The following is a 20719-nucleotide window of genomic DNA, read 5'->3' as shown; positions in this document are numbered from 1 at the left end:
GCCAACACATGTTCAGTTGCCTATTATAAGCATTGCTTAGCAAAGTTGAATAGCAAATTACTGATTCAAACGAAAAAATATTCATGTTGCAGTGCAACAAATACTTATAATTTTTAATGAAAACTAAATTACCTCCATGGAAGTCAATCTGGACACCGCCGGCTGAAAATCGAATGATTGATTAGGTTCTGATGTTGTTTTTAAACAGAACGCTAGCTTCTTAAATTTACTATCACTATGTTTAAGCCCCACTATTTATGTTTTCACGACGGGTTAATCCACAAGTCTGTGTCATCCGCAAGATGAAAAAGGGAAAAACCTGCAAGTCAAACGAGTTTTGTTATTCGCAAATTTTTATCGAATGTTTCATGCATGCAAAAGATGGAGACGACTCCTGCGAAGTCTATTTGAAGCTGTTCTACTTTAACATTTTCCCACTTTAGTCATTCCTATTTTGAAAGCGTGCTTTTAGCGAGGCAGACGTGCCCTGCTAAGACCTTTGATGTAGAATTCCTTATCTTTTTTTAATAATGTGTCCATGATAACAGGCAACATGCAAATGTCTATTGAAACACTTACCGCACGGTAACTAACGTGAGCAAAATTACAAATCGGCGCAGTTGAAACATAGTGTTTGTACTATGTACTTTGTACTAAACTTAGGCTGTAGATATGCTAGTGAAGAAAAGACTTATAGCAAGACAAACCTCACGTTGGAACATGCCTTCATACAATCCTTTATATACGACTATAAACCGCACCCCTATATAAGCCGCATCTGCTTTATTTTCCAAAAACGATAATAAAACAATACATAAGCCACACCTTTGTATAGGCCACAGAACTCAAGAAGGTGCTTTGTAACGCGGCAGCAACATTGCTGTGTAAAACGGAATAGTGCCTAACAGCACTGTTTCGTATTAACCGATGCTTTTTAACCTATTGCCTAACGGAACAGTATCTTTAGGCATCGTTTCGTAGTTTCTTTCAGCGCTAAAGGCGCACCAACCGTAGATTATGGTTAATGCGCCCTAGCGGTCAAAGAAAAGGCCACAGAATAGCCGCACCCTTATGTAAGCCGCATGGCTCAAATCGTCAGAAAAAAGTAGCGGCTGATAGTCCGAAAAGTACGGTACCTCACTTAATACAGCAAACTATCACTTAACAAACTATCTGTTCAAATTCTGTTCCAGTTGTTTAGCACGTTCTACGACAACATGGTAAACAATGGCATAAGCAACTGGACACACACCTTCAATTCTTCGACGTGTGATGCCCAAATACCAAGTTTGGATTTTTTTGCGGCAGCTTCAGCAGTCTCCAGTTCTCTCTGATGAGGGGAACCTTCAGCTGTATAGAACAACTTTGCCAGGCCATTCTCAACCAATGAGACTGACATATTTACTCCATCCACATACAACCAACCAATGAAATTGCCTGCCTTATCCATTGTGTCTACCTACAAAGAATGAGGTCAATGAGTGTTACATTTTGATTCTCAATAATGGGCTCTGACAGATGAAAACCTAGCAAGCACACTGGTATATCTGACAGCTTGTACCCGTCCACTATTGTTATGGCCATTTAAAGCGCAAAGAAGTACAGAAACTTCATACCTTGATTTCAACTTCACGTTGCATGCACATATCCTTAGTGTAAGCTGCCGCCTCTTCTCCAAAAGGATCTGCTGGCAGCATGAGATTGCCTGGACCAGGAGCGGGACGAGCACCACGCGGACACTGAATACCATTTAGGAGGAGGGTAAGCAAGCACGTTTCCTTAGGAATATACACTCTGAGACGAGATCCTGAGGCTACAAACTCGACGAGAGCATCAACACGATTTTGTCTCGTGAGAAATGGCAGAAACTGTTTGGCCTTGGCCGACTCTCCAGCTGTCATGTCCTGTATTCGGTGAATTGGTGGCTCCTGGAACCATAACATACACGTGAAAGCTAATCCGATAAAAAAAAGCAATATTTTGGTCCAAGTGAATATTGTGTACAAAAACTAACCTTTGTGCTGTGGAGTCCGACCTGTTTTTTCTGCGCCCTAGCTTCAGCACCAAGCAAGTCATCGTAGCAAGAAGACCTAGAATCATCATCCTGTCGATATCGTATGACTGTGGCGAGTCCTTTGGAGACGAGGGCCTCTGCTACATTGCTGTGTATAAACCCAGATTAGTGAGCAGGATGTGATAACTCCAAGCCCAACCCAAAGACACAAGGGCAACGATTTATAATACTCTCTGGATTGGCGAGGTGACCTTTCATACAACTACAGACATCTCTAGCGTGACACAAATTTACGAATGTAAAACAAAAAAGATGACTACAAACACCAGTGACTACTTCACTCCTCAGCTCACCTGTTGCTAATGGTAACTGTGCAGCAAACTTTTTCCGGAAAATTCCCAGCAGGTTGTACATAGTCCACCTTAACGTTCACTCGTTTACCAATCAACTTCTTACGAAGAAACTCTCGCGCTTCGAACATGTATGGAACATCATAAAGAGGACGTGGTCTAAAATATTTGAAATGAAAAACTAAAAAGGGAGAATGAAAATGAAACAAAGAAGAAGGCTTAAAGGTTGACTTGCAACAAACTTCTCATTACAGTTATTTGGTATCAAAAGATTCACCATGTCTTACTCTGTTGTGTTGTAGGAGCCAAATATGTGGAAATGTGATTACAAGCTCTAGAAAGCTCAAAAACGAAAAGCCGCCATAGATTGGAATCTGTTTATTTCTCTGACGTAGTGATGACAGTTTGGTTATTGTCTTGTCACGTGATGTTCTCAAGTGAATTGAAAGGCCGATAAAAAGCTCAATATAAACTTATCATAGCACTAGTTTATGACAAACGCTTCGGGTTTTACATAAGACCCCTTATCAAATATAGATGCTGGCTACTTTACAGTTTTGTTTCGGCTTGGTCTAATCGTCAAGTCGTAATCTGATCATAAGACCCAATACTTCGCAAATAATTTTTGCAGCACTTTTCGATTATCACAGGTGACCAACTGGCTCCAAATGATATGTACTCCTTCGAGCTAAGGGTAAAAAGCTTAATTAATTTTTACGGTAAGTTATAAGATATCAGTGCTAAAAGTGACAGCATTACAATGATGATAAAATAGACGCATAAGAACAATATACCTGGTTTTATTGAATGTGTGAAGTATAGCCTATTTGTGAAAATATTTCGACGAATGAGGTTACATGAAAGTGTAAACAGAAACCATCCTGTAACAACTACGTCCCATTTGAGCCGTTTTGGAAAGAGAATCCAAACTACGGCGGTCTCGTGTGGCTGCAATTAACTGTTCGTTTGTTAGCTTTTAAGAGCTTTTAATCACATTCCCATATATTTTGCACCTACAACACAACAGAGTAAGACATGGTGAATCTTTTGATATCAAATAACTGTGATGTGAATTTTGTTGCAAGTCAACCTTTAATGAACAGAGGCAGAAACTATAAGCTAAGCATGTGAAAATGTTGAGACACAAGGACAAAGATTTCAGTTTATGGGTAGGTGAAATGACTAGAGCATGCTATAAAGGTGAAATGTGTGCAACCGCATGAATGTAACACCAAACAGCATGAATGTAGCACCAAACAGCATGGATGTAGAGGTATTACATAATGTAAACTGGAATGGATAATTTTGCCTTAACATTTCCATCGGAATATATACTACAAACGCAAAATATTTGATTTAGAGAATACTGTATTATTCTTATTTATTAAATCCCTTGATTTTTCTAGGACATGTTTTAGAACCATTTTACATTACTGAAGCGTTTCATCATTTAAGTTGGCAAACAGGCAGAAACAAAAAGATCGCATGAATTCTGAACAAATGAGAAGAGATAGACAGTAAAGAGATAGGAGAAGATGACTATAAACCAAACAGGATTTACATATGAGAGATGCCTTCTATTAGAAGGAAGGTCCCTTCATACTTTTATATATATATATATAAATTTGGTAGGAAATTTATTAAAATTTGACTAAGCAAAAAATTACTAAAAGTTTCGTATTACACAAAAGGTGTGTAACACTCATCAGATAAAATGCTTAGTGAGGACTAAGCACTAAGCATTTTATCCTCACTAAGCATTTTATCTGATGAGTGTTACACACCTTTTGTGTAATATGAAACTTTTAGTAATTTTTTGCTTAGTCAAATTTTAATAAATTTCTTACCAAATTTATAGTAAGCTCTACTTTAGTATCGAGCACTTTATGCTGACTTTTAGCCTATACTTTATTGTATATATATATATATATTGGCAAAAAGCAAACTTAAAGAATTCCAATTACAAAAAGACTTCAGCTATCTACAAATTCCAAAATAATACTGCTTCAAAATCTCATCCAGCTCCAACCTTTCTCGGATGTTTTTTCTCAGATCAGATGGGTTTTCTCCTGCAGCAGCTTGCTGAGGACGAGGAGGCCTGATGCTAGACAGGAAGATTTTTCTGTTTTCACCTGAGGCCTTGACTGTGAGACCATCAGCACTCATTACCTCTATCACCTACAATTACAAGTTTATTAAAGTTGTCATTCCATCACTAGTTATAAATACCTCTGATCATTAAAGTTGTCATTCCATCACTAGTTATAAATACCTCTGATCATTAAAGTTGTCATTCCATCACTAGTTATAAATACCTCTGATTATTAAAGTTGTCATTCCATCACTAGTTATAAATACCTCTGATCATTAAAGTTATCATTCCATCACTAGTTATAAATACCTCTGATCATTAAAGTTATCATTCCATCACTAGTTATAAATACCTCTGATCATTAAAGTTATCATTCCATCACTAGTTATAAATACCTGCTTATTAGAGTTGTCATTCCATCACTAGTTATAAATACCTGTATATTAGAGTTGTCATTCGATCAATAATCATGAATATCTCGGTCTATTAGAGTTGTAATTCTATCACTAATCATTAATACCTCATTTTTGGAACACTCAAGCAACAAAAAGTACAGTTTATTGTTGCTTGAAAAGGACATCGCCTGCCTCAACTAAACTAGCTTCAAATGAAACCAACCTTTCCGGTATACTCTCTTTCTGTCACCGATCCCATGGAGGCCGTTGCTGAAGCTGGTGTCCAATCTTTCCATATTCGCAGTCGCTTCTCCTTGGCCATCTTCTCAGCAGCACGATATTTCTCTACACCCTGACTGACCACACCTATTGACCAGTCCACACAGCGGGCAAATCCATCTTTGAGCAACATCTCAGTGATATTACCGTTCTGCAATGTGTAGAATACCAGTAAATAGTGAGACGGTGATAGTATGAGCTAGCCACGGATGGTAGAGCCTAAACGTCTTACATGGAAAACTAATTACGGATTCAGCTGCTTTGTAAAACACGGAAGGTTCTACAAAAGGTTATGTAAAGCTTTCACTACAACTAACATATAAACTATTCTTAGCATTGACATAAGTTTACCTTAAATTAAATCATTTCTGCTAGGCAGTTTATATTTATCCTAATGAATATATATTAGTGTATAAATTCATACGGTTAATATGAGAAGACTGCAAAGACCATTCATCCGATGTGAATGTGACCAAAATAACTCGCTGAATTGATAAATTTTAGCAAGCGTGACACGAGGCAAAGATTAGCATAAGAAACGCATTGACTGTATGCTGAGAAAATCAGTATTTACTCACAGGATGTAGGACAGTGCCCAAAACATTCTGATTGGAGACACCCTCCAGTATGATCTCAACATCACGCTGCAAAAGTCTCGACTCCACAAAATACTTTGCCTCAGCCGTGAAGGGTTCTGTGCTGCCATCAGCTTTTGTCATGGGAGCCTTAATGCCCGACAGCATCAGGGTCACATACTGAAAGTCTGGTAGCAAAAAGGCTCTGACAGTGCAGCCATCTCGAACGTGTTCAATGACAGCTGCAAAGAAATAAAAATCGCACTCATTTTGGAGTTCTCCAAGAGCTGATTACGCCATCTAAATAAAACAGAATTTTACAGTAAAATTTGGATCAAATAACGACCTTAATCGCTCTCAATGGTTAAAAGTATTAAGACATAAATAAACATTGAATACGCAGTGTGAGGACAACTCTCAAATCGGTAGGAAGTTTAAAAATATATCAGCATAATGTTAGTAGTTACTACAATACAGGCTAATATAAATGCCTTTCTCTGTATGATAAGTAAAGGCACTAACTTGAACCAAACACCTGCATAACCAACATAAGGCTACCACCTTGTTTACTCTTCCACATACACAAAAACATGGAAGGATTAACAACGAGGTAGAAGATAATTTTATTTTCAATCCTAACATTATGTTACTGTTGGATAAGTGACCCGCCTTTGACACGCTTGTTATGTTTTTAGTTAGTCAAGTGACTTACCTTTGACAGGCTTGTTATGTTTTGAGTCAACGAGTTTTCTTGGCTCCTCCACAATCCACTTACAGTCCCTTATATGGTCAGTAGGCGGTGAGCTGCTCCACTTCCCAAGGCCCGCTGCCTTTGCCCCATCCTCTAATTGGATTAATCTCTGTTGTGCCTCACTGCCAAAGAAAACACATTTAGCCAATCAAACCACATTATAACACTCGCGTCAATTAGATAAAGATGATCTTAAATACTTTAATGATGGAAAGAGCTCAACTCCATAAAAAGAGCTCAACTCCATGGAAAGACCTCAACTCCACGGAAAGAGCTCGACTCCATGGAAAGAGCTCAACTCCATGGAAAGAGCTCAACTCCATAGAAAGAGCTCCACTCCACGGAAAGAGCTCAACTCTAGTAGAGTTGTAACCACCCCAAGTGTACAGGTGAAGATATAGAAATACGTTGTTAGACAAATAACAAGTATAACGCTACAATACATCTGTAAAACACATAGGATGTAAAGGATTAATTCACGACAGTTGTAGACTTACTAGCTACTGTCTGAAAAGCCACCACTGAATGAAACAATAGTGACATGACTTTCCAGATGACTGTGGCACCTGAGAGTATTAGGCAGCGTAGCCTTTGTGCATACTTTCTCGATTGTCCTTAGACCAAAGGCAGTGTTGTTTCGGCGTGGATTCTATTAGGCCACAAGATTACTAATGCTGTAATTGGTGAGGTTTCTTAGCCCGAAAAACTACTGGTCATGTAGTATAAGAAATTAACTAAACATGGCCGCCATTAAATTTAAGAAAACCAAACAACAGCAATTTATAAATTTGGAAAGTCTTTTTCGTTAGAAGAATAATCTTCTCGACAGTCTTTGAAAATAGAAAAAGTGACGATTAAATTACTCAGATAATCGTTACGCTCGGCTTCAGCTATATTTTTAAAGACAAAAAACATTGTAAACGTAATCTTTACATACTGAATGTCTGTGTATTTGTTTGTTGCAGAGAGATCACTTTTCAAAACATTTGAAGGATCAGATATTGTTAAACAATAAAACATTGACATTATCTGCAATTGACAAGAGCAAAGCGGTGGCCAATAAAAATGGTACAATTCTTAATATCCAGTCAGTGTACAGCCTAAATAGTAGCAATTGTATTTGTGTTTATATATTAACAGCGAACATCGTTAGCTTGCCTGATTACAGTCCCACAATTGACAATAGTCGCAAGCAGTCATATGTTTTACTAGTGCTAAATAAATCAGGAATTTTCAAAATAGCAATCTCACATATTTTGTGTAAAAACCTAGTCAGCCAAACAGCAACCCATTGATGACTTGTTTTACTAGTCCAGCCACCAACCGTTGCATCATAATACTATTTATAATCTAAGCAAATCTAAAGAATGACAAGCAGCTCATGCACCAACTGTCCTCACAAAAAATATATACAGAAACCTTACTCGGTGGCCTTGATGCCAGCTCGTCGAACCTCAACTAGGCCTTCACTGATGAGGCTTTCTGTGAGATTTTCGCCTGATGTGTCTGAGCCCAGGTATATACAGCCATATTCTCTGCCAGAACCAGGCACCTATGCATGACAATGGACAGATACCAATGGTACTGCAAACCCAAACACAGAACTATGAATTTATGACAGCATACAAATGGCTTGTAAAACTTTGGTATACAATCGACTAATATAATTTGGTATATAAGAACAGTAATGCTCACACTTTACCTATAAATAGTCTAATAAATACCAATAATAAAGCCGTATACAGTTAAACCTACTATCAATTGTTCAAAACAATCAGATTTTTTTCACTTTAAATCAGATGTTTCGCTGTTTATGATTTGTTTGAATAAATTTGATAATTTTCGCTCATGCTAATTGTCTGTGTATTGCATTGCATATCAGAATGCTAGTGAACACACTTTTCAGTAGTAGTGACTTATATGTTTTAGTTTGACCACTTCTCATATTTCTTGCATTCAACAGCCTTGATAAAACTATAATGAGCCAACTACACGTAAGTTGGTGGAGTAGAGCGACTAGCAGTTTCACTATTAAATATTTAAGCACACTCTTCTTGGTGTGACCAATGCAGTTGATCATGTAAAATATAAATACCAGCTTGCTGGTTTTTCAGAGTATTTAGGTGGTTTTTTATTCTTTAAAGGTTGACTTGCAACAAAATTCACATTACAGTTATTTGATATGAAACGATTCACCATGTCTTACTCTGTTGTGTTGCAGGTGCAAAATATGTGGAAAGGTGATCACAAGCTCTTGAAAACTAAAAAACGAACAGAAAATCGCAGCCCCACGAGAACGCCGTAGTTTGGATTCCCTTTCCGAAAAGGCTCAAATGTGATGTAGTTGTGAGAGATGGTTTCTGTTTACACTTTCATTCAATCTTAATCGTCGAAATATTTTCACAAATATACATCACGCATTCAATAGAACTATGTCTATTGTTCTTACACGTCAGTTTTATCGTCATCGTAATGCTGTCACTTTTAGCACTGATATCTTATGACTTACCGTAAAAAGTCATTAAACATTTTAACCTTAGCTCGAAGGAGTACATATCATTGTCTGACAATCATGACGAGCCTGTTGGTCACCTGTGATAATCGAAAAGTGCTGCAAAAATTATTTGCGAAGTATTGGGTCACATGATCAGATTACGACTTGACGATTGAATAATGCCAAAACAAAACCGTAAAGTAGCGAGCATCTATATTTGATACGGGGTCTTTGGTAAAACCCGAAGTGTTTGTCATAAACTAGTACTACGATAACTTTTATATTGAGCTTTGTATTGGCCTTTCAATTCACGTGAGAACATACGTGACAAGACGATAACCAAATTTCGTGGTTACGTCATTGAAATAAAGAGATTCTAATCTACGGCGGCTTTCGTTTTTGAGCTTTTAAGAGCTTGTAATCACATTTTCACATATTTGGCACTTACAACACAACAGAGTAAGACATGGTGAATCTTTTGATACCAAATAACTGTAATGTGAATTTTGTTGCAAGTCAATCTTTAATGAGCGAAGCCAAAGCTGGAGAATACTTTTTGAATGCTGGCACCTGAGCTGATTGCAGTAAAGAGTTTGATGTCATGATGTTACTTATTAAACAGAAAAGTCAGGGAAAACTGTACCAGTTACAGTTGCAACTTCACAATTAATGCTGCTTTGAGGTTTACTAAATGAACCAATAGGTTCTAAACTCAAAGTTCCTGAGCTAGCATTGTACTACATATGCAGTCAATTATCACCATCACACTTGCTAATTCATGACAGAGAAATTTTTACAGGTTGTTAAACACATCAAAACAAAATTGATTGTCAAGAAACACTATTTTTGTCAAAAGTGCAAAAAATCATAAAAATTGTGATTTGTTCCCAAAAAGTAATGATTTAAACCATAACTGTCATGTACAACTTTTATCGTTTGTGCTAGGTAAATCAGACACACCGATTCCGATTTTGTACTCAAAATAAAGATTGGTCCACTAACTTTTAGAGTATTGACGGCTTTTTTACAACCTTTTAATATCGGTCTTGAAAACAACACGATCGACACAACAAGCTCCACCCATAAATACGTAACGTAACCTAGCTCTTTAGGAACGGAATTTAAGAATGTTTAGACAGATCTAGAATAATAGATATGGGTGTTTTACAATCCATTATTATCTAAATTTAGTCTTAAAAATAATCTGTCTTTTCTGAAAAGTAGATAAGCTATTTAACATTGCATATTTAAAAAAGCGTGATAACAACGCTAGCTTGTGATAAAATCGCGATTTTTTGAGCTCATTTTTTTCGGTGTTCAGCCCATTTAAACATCCATGTAACAAGCTACGAGCAATTTTAAATAGTTTATATACCTTTCATAAAATACTGAGATTATTTTACAGGCTGGATTTAGTTAATAATGGGTTTTAAGACACCCATCTCTATTATTCTAAATCTGACTAAACATCCCTAACTTCCATTCCTGAAAAAGCTAGGTTTCGTCACATATTTATGGGCGGAGCTTGTTTTGCCGATTGTGTTGTTTTCGAGACCGATATTAAAACGCTGTGAAAAGGCCTTCAATACTCTGAAAGTTACCAGACCAGTCTTTATTTTGAGTACAAAATCGGAATCAGCGTGTCTGATTTATTTAGAAAATACGATAAAAGTTGTACGTGACAGTTATGGTTTAAATCATGATTTAAATAATTACTTTTTAGGAATGCAGTGTTGACACAAATTAATCATTTGATGAAACCATGCCAACACTACCCACTTCCACGTAGGAATCCTTTGACAACATACAACCTCAAGTGTGAGCCAAAACCTCAATTTCAACAAATACTCCAACTTTTTTGAAAATTACTATTCTGTAAGTCGGCAAAAAGCTGGTAGAAATTTTAAAGAAACAAATACAAGTGAAACAACAGAAACCAATTTAAGCAGTTTAAACTGTATCTGGTGTAAATTCAAATCGGTTAAGTGACTTTCACTCTACGCATTGTCTATCTGAGCTCAGGTATGAATTGAATAAAATACAATGTAGTCCTATAACAAGGATTTGCTTCAACATTTCTAGCGAATACCTAAACAGATTAAATTTATACATCAAAATTTGACTATGCAACCTCCACAAATCAAGTTAATTATACACCGTAATTCATCTAATTTGTTTTACAACCATCTAAAAAAACTGATTAGTATAAAATGCAGATAGTAGCTCTCAGTACTAAAAGTAAGTGCATTATAGAAACCACAAAAAAATTAAATTATTATTGATTATTTATAACATAATTAAATTTTATATTGTAAATATATTATAATTTAATTATTACTCAAATTAAAACCTAAATGGTAATGAAAAAAAACATGATTTTTGTATTGTTACTTTTCCTCAGAAATAGAAATGCGCACTCAGAAATGCGTAGGTTCCCAGGTAAAGATTGAGATAGAAATATTTGGTGTTCATAAGTTCTAATTTCGTTTCAACTTTGACTATTACAAAGTTCAAACTAACATTTTATACATTTAAATTTTTGCCAGTTCTTTTGATTGCGTATATGGAACTGCTTTAAATGAGTGGTCAAAAATTTAATCAAATGATCTATGGTATATCCATTCGCTGAGGTTAGCATATGAAAATATGTCAGTTTCCATGAAGGGAATGATGCGAATTTGGAGTTGCGCTACTATGAGATGAGTGTTTCAATGGATATTCGCATGATGCGGATTAAAAAGATGTGTTAAGAGTAAGGAATTCTACACTAAAGGTCAATAAGTAGCGACATTTAGAGCATTACAGCATTCTGAACTGCTCAAATCGAAATGAAAAAGACTGAAGTATGAAAATGTTTAAAATGGAATAGCTTGCGCTGCACTTTCTTGAGCATCATTCCTGAGTGACTTTTCCATCATTCTCAAGCATGAAACATTCGATATGGATTTGTGAGTAACAAAATTCACTGGACTTGCAAATTTTTGCCATTTTTATTGTGGATATGACGAGGATCATCCGACAATGACTCACGCATCATCAGCGTCATGGAAACAGAGTATTTGACTGAGAATAGCTAAATTTAGATCTACCTTGCTACATATAGCTGCTAGCAATAAAGCTTGAATTTCCATTCAACACTAACCTTATACTCAACAGTAAAGGCTATTTCCTTCCCAATACACTTCTTCCTCAAGAACTCTCTGGCTTCCCAAGACCACGGCTAAATCACAAACGAGTCAACATTTTAACACAAACCTTTGCAGAGACAAATAAGACCTAAAAGTATACACAACTTCAAGAGCAACTTACAGAAATCACCTGAGCTGCCACTCGACTCGAGCCATTGTTACACACATCAACAAAATGTGTGCAGCTGAATAGTCAACATGCAGCTGACGGCTGTATGACAGGTCATATGCAAACATAATGATTTAGTTTCATAAAAAAATGACCATTTGAGATTGTCAAAAAAATTGATTCAAAAAACATAATTCAAATTGATTTATTTTTATCATACGTCGGCTTCATATGAGATTCGCTTTCAAACAAAGATGATAACACTTCCCGTATACAACTATTTATATTCAGACTAATAATTATATTCTTACAGCACCTGTAACAGATATGCGAAGGCTAATGGTGTCGGTTGGAACTGTCCGTGGCACATTCAAAGATAATTCTTGAGCTGATTGATTCTAATAAAAGCCAAAGTTTTTTTCTTGTTTGGTTTCAGTTCATAAATCAAAATTCTGGTTTGCAGTTGACTGATTTCCATCACTAATCCTCTTCAGCAATAACATAACAGTGCAAGTAATTGTACAAACACTGTAACTGTACAAGTAATTGTACAAACACTGTAGCTGTACAATTGTACAAACACTGTAACTGTACAAATAATTGTACAACCACTGTAGCTGTACAAGTAACTGTACAAGTAACTGTACAAACACTGTAACTGTACAAGTATTTGTACAAACACAATTGCCATCACACATTGTTGATTGTGCTTCCGAGTATTTAATATTGTTATCAATGCAATGCTCCAGAGATATAGGGTGTTCAACTAAATTCTATTCCGTATATATGCTACCTGTTGGTTATGGGTTTAAATGGTATATGGGTCGCGGTCACAGAAACCATGGTTAAGTCGCAAATCACGAAGTTGAGTTATTCGACTTTAAAGTTCCACTAACTGAATTTATAATTTTGGTAAGGATTTTGATAACACATGCTTCTGGACTAATCAAAGAGTGATCTTTCTGAATCTGAAGTCAGTTTAGATAATAAATGTCTTAAAACCTCGGAAAAACCCCTTAAAACCGTTGCTATGCTAAACAGGAAGTACTGATAAATGGCGTCCGAAAAACGTAATCGTTTCTTTTTTGCCGATTTGAGGGATAATTCTGACATTCTGGACACTTATAATGAGTACTTTGGTATTCCAACTGATGCCAAAAGCAGTGTAAGTAAAGGGAATGACCATGATATATTCTTAACCATTCATATAAGATTTTTACATTATTTAATTATAAGAATAATTATTCGATTTTATAAGATTTGATTATAAGAAAAATTATTCGAATTTGCAAGATCAAAGTATAAAGTGACCAATGATGTGCAATATGTTACTACTATTATTATTTTTTAACATTTTGTTGATCATACTACGGTTGTGCTCAATATCGCGGCACTGCCAAGCCGTTTTTAATATCTGCAAAATTAGGTAATACATTTTCTTATAGATATACAGCCATTTCTATGACAACCAGCCAAAATCTGTTTAAATTTTTAAATTCAGCATAATTTTTTTGATACAAATACAGAAATCTAGATAAATATCACAACCTCTTAATATTGGTTGCTATGACGTTTTGAAATGCAAACAAAACTGTGCATCGGTTTTCGTTTCTCAGACTTTAACACCAGTTTTCTCGGAACTAGGTTTTCGCACTGATGGTAAACATGCATTCAGTTTATTGACCATAAAATCTGTTGTAATTAAGCTAGAATCAAAATTTTTTTTGCAAAATAATTGTGAGAATTTTCTCCTTCTGTTAATGCAGATAACTCTAAATCTTATAATCCCGACTTAACCATGGTTTCTGTGATCATGACACATATATTCAGCAATAGCAAAAAGGTCAAGGTAATACATCGCCAATACAAGAAACTGATGGCTCATTTATATCATGTAAAACATTCATTTAGTAAATTATAGAATAAACTTATAAAGTATTATTACAGGTTAAAAACAAGACAATTGCATATTAAATTCTTAAAGCACATAAATTACATAATTTTTTATTACAGTGCAACCTCGGTTCTCAAACACAATCCGTTCCAGAAGGTTGGTCGAAAACCGAGTTGTTTGAGATCCGAAACAGGTTTTCCCATTAGAATTAATATATATATATATATATATGTTTTAATCCGTTCCAACACCCTGAATGTTTACCTTTTTAGTATTTTATACATTATTCTATGCATGAAATTGCACATTAAAATGCTGACCAACACATAAAAAGCAATGTATATCTCAGAAAATGTTAAGCAAAATGGCAAAGACACAAATAACATAAACATAAATGTAACCTAGGCTAATCGTACGTTCGCGTTGTCGTAATCTTCCATACGAAAGATTACGCTAACATGAACGTGTAAAAATAAAACAACAGGATAAAGAAAAGAATTATGAATAAGATTTTTACTCGGCTGCAGGATGTTCTTTTCTCTTAAAATATCTATCCAATGACACTTGCTTCTGCCTTCTTTTTAGCACTTTTCGGAAGTGGTTCATGATAGTGTTGTTAAAGTCATTGATGACTCTGGTGGCTGCAGCTTTATCGGGGTGGTGGAGTTCGATGAAATTCTGTAACTCAGCCCATTTGCTACACATTTGTTTAATCTCGGACAACGCGACAAGAGTTGGTCACGGAGAGAGCGATCTACACCCGTACGCCGCTCAGCATCCCACCCTCACGTACACACGTCGTACCGCCGTTTGAACTCCGATTTTTGTTCGAACTACGAAGCAAGAATTACTTGAATTTTTTGTTTGGACTCCGATTTGTCTGAGTCATTCGAAAACCGAGGTTCCGCTGTATATATTTCAATACATCAGAGTCTTGGCTTTCGAATGAGCCTATATTCAATACACAAAGAATAATAGAACTATGAAAAATGAGGTGTCAAAAGTACGTCCTGCAAAAAAAACACCTGATTCAGGTACACAAAATGTGGCGTCATAATTCTCATTTAGCCTTAGGTCGTCGATCCCTTTCGCTACCATTGAGGCTGCATTTTTTTGTGACAATCTGTGGTGTTAAACCCGGAGCGCCCTAATAATCAACTAAGATTCTAGATAATCAACAATGCCCGACCAATACAAACACATGTTCTGGGTTAATTAATTATGCTTCAATAAATGTACTGTCGTTGATAAAGGTAGTGAAATCACATCGATTAAATTATGACCTGCGGTTGCGTGGCCCTAGGACTAAATGTCAATCACACTTTCCGAGATCACGCAATGCTTGAAATTAATTAGTCTCAGTCGTCACTCTTAACATCGCATTAAAAATAAAGAGCTAGTGCATAATATCATCGCGAAAATATAGTATGGTTCTTGGAGTCTGAGGTACTTATCATAGAAATAATATGTACATGGAGAACTAATGACACTGATTCCTTTGTCATCTTCATTCGTTCTCTGGAGTTGTCCTACCTTCGCCTGCCACTAGCGTCTTTATTGTAGCTTTCGTAGTTGATAAATAAGCGATAAGAGCACGCAACAACGAAAATGAGAATTGTGACGTCACAATTTTCGAGACTATGCCAGTAAACCTTTTCGCGATAGAGCTCTGGGGAAATCCTATAAACACCAGCCAATGGCTGTCTCACCATGGCAAACAATAGCTCATTCGAAAGCCAAGACTCTGATGTATTGAAATATACAATACACTAAAAAAATTATGTAATTTGTGTGCTTTAAATACTTTTGCATTCTTTCATCAAGGTATTCTAATAATATCGGAAAACTCCTTACTGCACTAAAGGGAAAGAATGTCTAGTTGCAAGTTTCACAGAATCTAATTAATTATCTAAATCTTGCAGCATAGACTGCAGATGAGTATTTGAACATTTTTCAACTAGCTACAGCACTTGAATGTTCAATGTACTTGTAACAATTTTGGGAACATTTGGAACGATTCTTGTTCAAATCAACAGCATGTTCTAGTCAGCAGGATTGATCATTTTAACAGAGGATGATTCTTTACTAGTCAATATTCAATGTATGTCAATCAATACTCTGATACAGATTATTAACAAGAGGTAATATGTGTGAACTAATTGTAATTAGGTGTTTTGACTCTTATAACTCACGCTATATGGCTCATCATCAACTTTTTACGCAATTATCAGTCTTATCAACATCCAAGTTATATAAAGGTAAAAGTTGTGGCCTGAGATTATTATTTAATATTTTAAAGGTATATATATATTTTTTTTAATTGTTTTGCCATTTAGGCAACCGGAATAACATAACAAATATAACAACGTGTTTGGTGTACGGTGAAAATGTTTTATTGGATGTTTGCAAGTCATCGATAGAAAAATTGCTGTGTTGGTCAAATATATCTGAAAGTGACATATCGAAGATAACTCCAAGTTTGCAGGTACATACAGTAATGTGCGAAATACATCGATCTTAACCTGATTTGAAATTTGATTTGTTCAGAATGCTACATTCTGAACATTCATTTTAATGGTTGAGGACAACAATCTTTACCAATAGGATTACATCACATGCATTTTGATTCCCTTATTTCGAGTGATATACAGTAATACTTCAACTTACGAGTGCTCTAACGAACGAGAAACTTGAGATACTAGCCAGCTTTTAAGCAAGTTTCAGCACTAACATACGAGCAACGTTTGAGATACGAGCACGTTGAGTCAGTTGCAAAGTATGCCGGAGGTGTTTTATGAGAACAGCATCACTCTGTATTTTTCAACTACTCAGGTTATACTTTTGTACCGTGTTTTCTGTGCGCAATTTTCAGTGCAGAATTATGTGAATTAAAAGTACAGTGCGTAGACCGAAAGTTTGCCAGTAAAATGAAAGATAATGGAAAGAAAAAGCAAATGATAACAATTGATATTAAATGGAAAATTATTGTAAAATATGCGAAATGTGTACGCGTGATTAATCTAGCTCAGCAATATGACAGAAATACATCTACAATTATCAAACCGAAGGGTTATATTCAGGGCATTTCGTTTGCAAAAGGACTAACCATAGTTTCTAAACGTCGCAGCGATTTTCATGACCGCTGATGGAGAGACTGCTCAGGCATTGGATAAAAGATAAACAATTGGCTGGTGACAGCGTAACTGAAACGATGTTTCAATAAAGGCGAAAAGGCCGGTGGTTAAAAGGCGAAAAGGCCTATATGAAAAGGCCGGTGCTATCTATAAAAATAGACTTTTGGACAAGTTGGTTAGTGGTCGTGCATAAACCCTTTGTGACGACACCAGTGTTCGTCCTAATTGCAACACGTTGAAAGGGCGACAAAAGCAAACGTCCTTAAATAGGTTTATCTTAAAACGGCCGGCTAGTCGTGAAAGCGAAACAAATGAAAAATTAGCTAACCATTGAGAAACTTCCAACTATGAACGCCGAAGAAATTTTAATTACGAAAAATGCAAGTTTGCTTTTAAGTTTGTTTTTTAAGACTTTAATCAAATCCAAATTTATCAAATTCAACTGTTGTAATGAAGAATAACACTTATATCTCCCTCCCTGGCAAATGCTAGCGTTAGCTGCTACTGTATGTATTTAATTTTACATTTTAATTAATCACATTTCCTAGCATTGTTTTTTATTTGTTGCTTTTTGAAAGCATGTGGTAAGTTAGGACAATAACCAACATGTTTTTTCTGTTACAATATCTTGTTTTGAGTGTTTTATTTGCAATTTTTAGAGTATAGAAACCAATTAATATATATTTAATTGTTCTATATATAAATAAATTGCACCAACATGCGAGTAAATTGACATACGAGCTCAGTCTCGGAACGCATTAAGCTCGTAAGTCGAAGTATGACTGTACATGAATATAACTGAATTGTTTGGCTGCAATCTTTTGGCTGCAAAAGACACTTTCGATATTACAAAGACAAAATTAAATGGACATGATTTTGCAACTTTTTTGGCTTTCTGCATAAAATATGAGTTATTGAAAGTTGTAAACTTAAATAAAAGAATTTTACCTCGTCTTTAGTTTCTGGAGCATTTGCTGTTGCTCTCCGCGCCACACGTGGTGCAGTAATATTGCTCAGGCACAGTTGTCTCTCTGGAGGAGGCCCACCTTTTGGTTGACCACGAATGATTACTGCATCACCAGAGAGCACCTATTAGAAACATGCAATATCACAGTCTTGGAGTGAATTAAAAATTGTTCATAAGCCATCGCAAACTAGTCTTATAAACATATGCTAATGTTTTAAACTTCAATTGTAAACTTCAAGAAAGTAAATGCGTCCATTAGCACATTTGTGGTGACTTGCCGAAATTATATTGGCCGAAACACACAATTGCCGAAAAACCATTTGTCGCAATTGAAGCATTTTGTCAAAAAGGGCAGTTTAGGGTAATATTCAAAAACTCAAAAAGCCATTTAGCCAAAAATACTAATAGTAAGCTTTTGTGTGCTAAATTTATATTTAACTTACTGTTAGCACATCATAATTTTGTACTAGCTTTAGCTGTTAAACATACAATATGTAATAACTGCCGTACAGCAAAGATACTTCACACACCACTTTGATATGTATGCTACTCGTTTTTGTTATAAAATTGTCCGACATATGTGTTTACTAGATATGTATGTACAACATATATTGTTTGTTCCTATGATTCAAGATCCATAATGCTATGCAAAATTTGATTTGTTGAAACCTACCACAAATTCACTGACATGTATATTATCTGTTTTACAGGCTATGTATATAGCTGCTTCCTTTGAGATGGCGTAATTTTGATGTTATGGCTAGATGTGTACGTTTTAAAAATTGTAGCAAAATGACAGTGTTAGAATACAAGCCTTTTCAATATTTTTCAATTTCGACTAATGGTCTATGAATTCGATTAATTCATAAGCTGTCGAAATATGTCGACAACAAAGGTTTCGACCATTATCTTTTCGACTAAATCTCCATTCACCCTAGATACATATGGCTGTGTGTTAGAAAATGAAACCTGAATTAGATATTAGAATCACCATTACACATAATAATGTGATTGCGCAAATTAAAAATTAGTCCATGGATAATGTGAAGATATGTTTATTGTTGAAGGGAGGCCGATCGGGTATTCACGTGGCTCCAAGCAACGCACCCAGGTAGACGAACATTAGATTGACATTATTAGAAGATCTAACAGCTCATATTATGTAAGTAATTACCTGTTTAACAACACCTCGTTGCAGAGTTGGGGCGGGCGCCGCATTACTCATGTTTCAGCGTGTGAAAATTCCAACGACGACAAAACACAAATGAATGAAAAATGTGCTACGGTAAAAAAGGAAGTCGATGTTGGCGCACCACGTGATCAAGTTTACCGGATACAGTTGGCAACAACATAAATAGTGTTACCATCAAGTGTTAAAGCTAAATAGCGTGGCATAAATAACGCAATTTTTAAATTAAGCTTATTGTGGAGTTGTCCAGTGGCGAAACGAGTAATCTATCTAGCTATTCAAGCGGATCTTGTTTTGGAGAATTCGAGGTCCAAACATTAAATTGGTCCAAACAAAGTCCAAACAATTAGATTTTAGAGAATTTAGACTTAATTTAAATTATAACTACTTTGCAGTTTTGGACTGCATTTAAAAATGGTGTTGTCTGTAGAGTTCACAACAATGGTCTATACCAGTAAAATATGGTTGAATACTATTCGAACTACATACATGTACATACTTTTGCCAACAGATACTTTTTATAGGCATCTGGTAAGGCACTGGTAACTGCTGTAACAAGAATGGTTAACCATCATATTCATAGTAACCGTAACATACAGCATACTGCTACCACTTACTTGTCCTCACTCGTTCATCTTCCTTTCTATCATAAGTAGTTGTCTTACCTTATATTTAAAGAATGAATAACTCTTATTGAAATTACGATGGGCTTTCTCCATTCATTATGTTAAATTTCAATTCCCAGTACCTTTTTAAAAAAATCTCTGACTGGAGCTTAAGCTACATGAATTTTATTTACAGTATCTTTATCACTAAATGGCACTTTTTATTATTTACTAACTTCACCTTTTTCATTTGTTTTGCTTTTTCAAAACTTTCAAAGCCATTTCAAAATTCTTTACTTTTTTATTTATTTGTAATTTTCAACTGTGACGTTTCAATTTCAAATGTCCTATTACCAGTTCCAATTCCGGTCCCTCCTCATGGTGATTGCTAAGAACTACTAAATTTAAAACTTTTACACATGGACTGTTGTATTATCTCGCGTAGGAATCGCATATACATTCTCTCTCCATTCGATCAGACATAGCATCCGACAAAAACAGTCCGATACCTCATATTTACATTTGTATCGGTATCGAGAGGTACCAGTATCGTCGTATTCAAAGTTTTGATGGATAGCTTCGATTACAACTATAACCTTTTTATACACACACTTCTTTCTAACCTATCTAATCATTGTTATTATTAATTAAACTTATTCATGGTTTTTATTTTGTTTTCTCAG

The 20719-nt window shown here is 35.6% G+C and overlaps 1 protein-coding gene across 1 annotated transcript in view; it reads right to left on the bottom strand.

Annotated features, from left to right (window-relative positions):
• Positions 1-19554, bottom strand: part of LOC137408770 (staphylococcal nuclease domain-containing protein 1-like) — a 30233-nt gene extending 10679 nt beyond the window's left edge. The window contains exons 1-12 of the mRNA XM_068095353.1: positions 19417-19554; positions 18224-18364; positions 12093-12170; positions 7881-8008; positions 6418-6578; positions 5709-5947; positions 5075-5281; positions 4394-4542; positions 2368-2523; positions 2015-2162; positions 1617-1928; positions 1253-1459 (exon numbers count right to left, since the gene is read on the bottom strand). Coding sequence (XP_067951454.1) covers positions 1253-1459; positions 1617-1928; positions 2015-2162; positions 2368-2523; positions 4394-4542; positions 5075-5281; positions 5709-5947; positions 6418-6578; positions 7881-8008; positions 12093-12170; positions 18224-18364; positions 19417-19467 — 1977 coding nt within the window. The 5' untranslated portion in view covers positions 19468-19554. The remainder of the gene's footprint in view (positions 1-1252; positions 1460-1616; positions 1929-2014; positions 2163-2367; positions 2524-4393; positions 4543-5074; positions 5282-5708; positions 5948-6417; positions 6579-7880; positions 8009-12092; positions 12171-18223; positions 18365-19416) is intronic.
• Positions 19555-20719: the final 1165 nt, after the last annotated feature.

This window comes from Watersipora subatra, chromosome 11 (genome assembly GCF_963576615.1).
Source record: "Watersipora subatra chromosome 11, tzWatSuba1.1, whole genome shotgun sequence".
Lineage (NCBI taxonomy): Eukaryota > Metazoa > Bryozoa > Gymnolaemata > Cheilostomatida > Watersiporidae > Watersipora > Watersipora subatra.
This window is presented reverse-complemented; position numbering and strand designations above follow the sequence as displayed.